Raw genomic sequence first — 6357 nt, 5'->3', positions numbered from 1 at the left:
TAGAGGCCTACTAGCGATAGCAATTAGGTATAGTATTATACCTCCCTTATATAGTAAAAGCTAGGCTTGAAAATACTAGGCCATTTAAATAAGATTAGCCCTAAGCTTTTCCTATTTTTATAGACTCTAAAGAAGTATCTATAAGATATAATCAACTAATGACCTAATTAGATTCTAAGCCTTTAGCTTAGTATAAACCCTAAGATTATAAAGTACTTGTTTCTAGACTAGCTAGAGGGAAGGTCCTTAATAGATCGGTTTTTTAATATCTATTTTATAGATATAGGTATTTCGTTCTTCAATATAGAAGGTATATTGCTTAGTAAAGAATAGCTAGATTATAGGACGATCTTAGACGTTATATAGTTTTTCTTTCGCCTTTATAAAGACTGTCTCTAGATCTACCTATAGCTAGTCTTAGACTGTGGTCCTACACCAAAAGAGTTCTACTAATCTAACCAAAGGGTTATTGCTAACAATTGCCGTTTTTAGGTTTTCCTTTACTTCGTTGGTAGAAGGTATTAGGTAGTCGCAATCTTCGATTAAGTTAGAGGTCGGCTCTACTACTTCGACTCTTTATTTAAGAGCTTAGAGATATATACCAATATCTTATTAGAGGTCTAGATCGCCTTTTAGTCTATCTATAGGTTCCCTTAGACGTAGCTATATAAGGAGGTTATCGTCCATTGCCTTTAGCAAAGTTTAGAATAAGAATATAGATAGTTTACTCTCGAGTTTATATAGGCCTTTCTTTAAGAACTCTAGCCCTACCTTTTAGACGAATAGACGTAGTTTAGGCTACCTTAGCTTTAGCTATATTAGGGAGATAGCGAGATAATTATATAACAATATATATTACATTTATAGTTAGGAACTTATAGGCTAGCTTTTAGTACTTTCAAGAATTGTCTACTTCGCGCTAAGGTAGTCCCTTTACTACTATAGGACAATAGTAAGATATATAAGCTCCCTCTAGACCTATTGTCTTCGACCAAAGAGCCTATATAACTCGTAGTCTTAGAGTATAACGAAGATAAGGTGATCGAAGTCCTCTAGGCCAACAATGTGTTTACGTCTAATGTTCCTAGACTCGATAACCTACTTATATATCTCTACGACCACTTTAGCAACGTAGAACTTAGGATTCTAGCTATATACTTAGTAGTATTTAGGGAAGCCTAGCTCCTTAACCAAAGTAAGAAAGGAGTAATCGCCGTCGTCCAAATTATCCTTATACCCTAGTCAAAGAAGGACGTAGTCTACTAGGTATACTACTATAGGGTCGTAGGACTTCTATTAGATAGACAGCTAAGTAGTATACCGCCTTTGTAAAACCCTATAGACGACCTTGGATAATAGCTATAAAGTACGTTTTTAGTACCTAATATCGTTTCGCCCTTTCGACTAAAGGACTAGCAAACTACTTTAGGTTCACTAACGATATTTATAGAAGATCTTAACAATATATTAATTTAGTAGGATATTGAAGCTAAGATTATAGAGATTACTACATTATAAACAACTGTGATACAAAGGTTTATTGATGCCCCTATAGATAAGATAGACTAGGAGCGCCTCCTTAGTAGCAACCTAGTCAAGGACCTTAGGGCACTAGTATAGGTAGCCCTTAAGAAGATAGTACTCGATCCCTACCTCTAGGAAGAGGAGACGCTCATCTATATACTTATAAAGAGGCTAGACTACCTTAAGATGCCTTATACGTTGGTATAGAAGTATCTTCAGGCGTATAGATTATCTATATCATTTGACTAGACATTACCTTCAGTGTAGCACTATAGTAAATGCCCTTGTAAAGAGCCTACAAAGCCTAGACGTCTACTTTGCCTACTATTATACAACCTATACGACTATACCTTCGCTTATAAGTATAAGTATCTAGTATAGTAGTAGGGCTAGGACGTATATATCAAAGAGGTAGAGGAGTATAAAAGATAGTAGGATTAGCCACTATAGCCAACTAGACCTTCGCAAGCTAAGCGAGCTATATATAGGAAGTAGCTCAAAGAGTAGCGACAATAAGAAGTGCCTACTAAGAGAGCTTTTAAAGTACAAGCTTACCTATAGGAGTGTATAGCAAGCTCGAAAGGGAAGTGTAGATTAGGGTAATAGACTACCTAGATATAAAGGGACCTAGTTTTTCTACTTTTCTATTTATCTTAGAGCGTTATATTCATTATTAAGGGGTCTAGCTCTCTAATTATATATATTTAAGTAGGCTAAGCCTATCTTCTTTATTATTAAGTAAGATATTAAACAATTGTCAATATACGTTCGTTGACACTATGTTGGTGGTCCTCCTTCTTCTAGGAAGGCTATTAAGCCTCTCCTTTCGTTGTTCTACCTCTGTCTAGACGGTAGGTATTCGAGCTGTTGAGCTTTGACTATATTCTTATTGTCTTTTATCTTTCTACTATATCCTACTAGACGTACCTGAGCTATATGTCTTCCTTTTGGGAGATATCCTTCCTACTACTCGATATATACTATCTTCATCCGTCTAGAGGTATATTGTATTCCTTTAGGAGCTATCTTGTACGCCTGATCCTAGGTGTAGTGAGGTAGGTTAGTATAGAGGTTTTGCACCATTTCAATAAATGTATATAGCTTAGTGATAAGAAGGTTTAACGATCGATTGTATAACGAATATAAATAACTGTAATAAGGAATTGTTAGGGAAGATAGATATATTGAGGTTAATATATAAAGAGAAAGGAAATTGTAGTAGCCTATGTTAGGCTATTCTAGAAGTAAATAAAAACAATAGCGCAATGCCTATAGCCGATAAACAATATTGCTATCTAGCGGTAGCTAGAGAATAGAACATTGTACCCTCGAGGCTCGAAGCTCTATACCTTTATAGCAATAGGATAGCTTTCCCTAACTATTTATAGGTCAAGGTCAGTAGTAAATTTATATATAGGAAAACTAGGATAAGTAAAGTGCTTAATGAACTAAATAATTGCAGTTTTATAACTAAAAGCGTTGGTAATGTCTAAGTAAGAGGTAAAGAGAAGAAAAACTAAGAGATCTATAAGATAGAGGACAGTGCTTATACATCTAGTAGCGGTATAGCGGTAATAGATATACTAAAGCGAATGTATTCTAATAAGGAAAGTATAAACGAACGAAAGGAAGAGAGGGAAATAGGAAAGAAGAAAAGAGAAAGTCAATAACAGTATAGCTATCAGTAGTCGTTGTTCTTCCTCTATAATAGCTCAACGACAACTCGGTTCTAGGATCGAGGAATCTCCTTTACTTCCTCCTATTCCTTAGTGGCGATACCTTTATTATAGTGTTCCTTCTCCTAGTTAATAGGGTACGCCTTTTTATACTCCTTAACAAGTTCCTTAGCACTGTTAATAAGCTAGATATATAAGATCTACTAGTCGTCTTTGGCGGTAAATCCTTTCTATTATACTAGATACTCGACCTTAGGTCTCTAGTTCCTTTAAATAATATATCGTTATATAATTCTCTTAACTTCCTAATACTCGTCTCTATTAACGATTATAGGGCTAGGGGGCTTTATATTATAGCTAAAGGGGTCTTTCCTTTAATTTAGTTTCTATAACTAGGAAACTAAAACTATAGGATAGACTTTCCAACTAGCTAGGAAGTTAAGCTTATAGGCGTTCCTATCGATTTTATAGACACTTTTAAATAGTCTTGCCTACTATAGCGACTACTTTCGTTTAGGCTTTCCTAGGAGATAGTATCTATTGTATAGTCGTAGGTAAATAGTATCTTCTATTTCGAACTTAGTAGACGTATATTTGTCGTTATAACGTATCTTTATAATAATGCCTATATAATCGATCTATTCCACTACTTCTTCCTAATACTACTGTCTAAGGACACTAATAGCTTCAATAGAGGCAACGGTGCCCTTCTTATAGTAAAGTATATCTAGGATAGAGCGTAGTTTAAAGTTATATACCAACTTGTTTAACGATCTTCCAATAGTGACTACAAGTGTATTGTTAAGGTTATACTATAACGTAGAGAGAAGTAGAGGCTATAGCGTTCCTAGTTTTTCTATAGCTTCTATATAGATAGCGATTTCTACCGTTTAGTTTATCCTTTTTAACTAACTGTCTATCTAAGGATAATAGGCTATTAAGAAAAGGAGGCTAACGCCTAGGATATAAAAGATTTCTTTCTATAGGTTAGAGATAAACTTAGTGTCTTAGTCGCTAATAATTTACACTAAGAGTCCCTAATCTATATATATTAGCGCTCTAAAGATTATAATAGCCTATTCCTCTACTAATATTTTGTTGTTTCTAGCTATAAGAAGCTTCTTTTTACTAAACTTATAGATAATAGTATATATAGCATTGAGGATTAGGTACTTTTTTATTGACTATAGTGTCCCTTCGGAGGGTATAGTGGGCAAACCGACAATAAAGTCTATAGTAATAGTGTAGAAAGGCTATAGTAGCGTCCAAATTAGCTAAAGGTCTTTAGGCTTTAGTTCTTTTAAAGTCTAGTTCTCTCTATATATAAGGCAGTACCGGATATACTTATATACTATCTAGCGTTTTTAGTTAAAAGCGAATACTAAGAGGTTCACTATTATATTATCTATACTAAAGTAGTAAGTATTGTCGTATACAATAGTAAGAATGTCTTTGATATAGCTATTAGGGATATAAAGCTTCCTCGCTCCTTTATAGTCGATATAATAGAGGAGATTGTCCTTTAGTTTATAGGGTCTAAGCTATAGCTTTCGGTACTACTTTCTTTATAGCTCTCCTTCTCGCTCTTTATATTCTTTCTACTTAGCGATCTTCTTAGCTTATTCTTCTATATCGTAGAGACTCCTAATAATCTTGTTGTACTAGCGGTCATTAGGATAAGCTATAGTTAGCTTAGCTTTGAACTTATTACTAATAACTAGTTCGAAGGTACTAATGTCTATAGCGTAGTATTCCTTAGTATCGATCTAGGTAATAGACCAAATGTCCTCTAGTTCGTTAGTAACGTCTTGGATTTTGTTAGGGGCGTCCTCCTTAAAGATCAATAGGCGTAATAGGGCGTCTAGTACAACGTTGAGCTTTCTTAGTATATAGAAAATATTGAGGTCGAACTAGGATAGCTAGTTTATAGCGTTAACGAGCTTTAGGTTAGTCTTTACAAGGTCTATAATAGCGAGAGATATATACTTTACAATACCTCTGGTTGCTATATAGTCTATTAGGATATTTATAGGGTATTAGTTTAACTGTACTATCTTTTAGAGCTTCTTAACTGCCTATACAATAGCAGCGACTTCTACTTCTATACTCCTATACTTCCTTTCTACATTGGAAGTTAGGTAGGATAAGAATATAATAGGCTAGATCTTGCTATTTAGAATATCTTAGCCAAGGATATTAGTACTATCCTATTTGCTATAGAGTTGAAAGACGATTGCTCTATATCCTTTGCTACTTATATTGAATTTAATAAATAGCGGCTTATTAGGATAGTAATAATATAGGAAGTACTATTTATATAGGTGTTCCTATAGCAACCTAAAGGACTTTAGTTCTATTAGTATAGACTCGAATTTAGCGTTTAAAGTAAATGCTTTCCTAGTGTTCTTCGACTTAGCGATAGGAAGGTCTCTGCTTACTCTCCTTTAGGTAAAGAGCTTAGTTTTATAGTCCTATAGAGGCTACACTTTCGTTATATACTATAGGATACCTTTATATAGCTATTTAGCTATATCAAGGTACTACTCTAAGGTCTTAAAGGTGTTAGAGAACTTAAGTTTCTTAAATATAGCGATCCTATCGTCTATCTTAGCTACTTCTTCGCTATTGACTATATAGCTAAGCAGTCTTACTGACAGGTAGGCTATAAAGGATTTTTCTATCGAAATATAAACGTATACTTTGTCAAGGATATTGAGAACTATCTCAACGTACTTAAGGTACTCCTCTATATTCTTACTAGCGATAATAATATCGTCGATATAGGTATATACAAAGTACTTATACTTATAGAATAAACGGTCTATAAAGCGCTATATGAAAGCTAGTGAATTTTTAAATCCTATTAGTATAACGTTTAAGCGTTCTAAACCTTTAGGACTAATAACCACTATATAGTTACAGTGTTCTTCTATAACTAGAAGCTAGAAGAAGAATCTAGAAGCGTCGAATACTATAAAGATTATATTGCCTATTATTATATTTATAATGTCGTCTTAGTTAAGTAATAGGTATATATCTAGTACTACCAACGTATTTAGGGGCTAGAGGTCTACTATAGCTCTGCCTTTCGTTTTTCTAGCAACTATGTAGTAGACTATAAAGACTAGGTAAGCGATAGGGGTTGGCTAGTCTATAA

General features: G+C 34.2%; 1 protein-coding gene across 1 annotated transcript; it reads right to left on the bottom strand.

Moving 5' to 3' along the window:
• Nucleotides 1-5740: 5740 nt before the first annotated feature.
• Nucleotides 5741-5992, bottom strand: THITE_2041779 (uncharacterized protein; the record flags this gene model as incomplete). Its single annotated transcript, XM_003649716.1, has 1 exon — nucleotides 5741-5992. A coding segment is annotated over one exon (252 nt), but the record flags the coding sequence as incomplete, so codon positions are not given.
• Nucleotides 5993-6357: the final 365 nt, after the last annotated feature.

This window comes from Thermothielavioides terrestris, chromosome 1 (genome assembly GCF_000226115.1).
Source record: "Thermothielavioides terrestris NRRL 8126 chromosome 1, complete sequence".
Lineage (NCBI taxonomy): Eukaryota > Fungi > Ascomycota > Sordariomycetes > Sordariales > Chaetomiaceae > Thermothielavioides > Thermothielavioides terrestris.
This window is presented reverse-complemented; position numbering and strand designations above follow the sequence as displayed.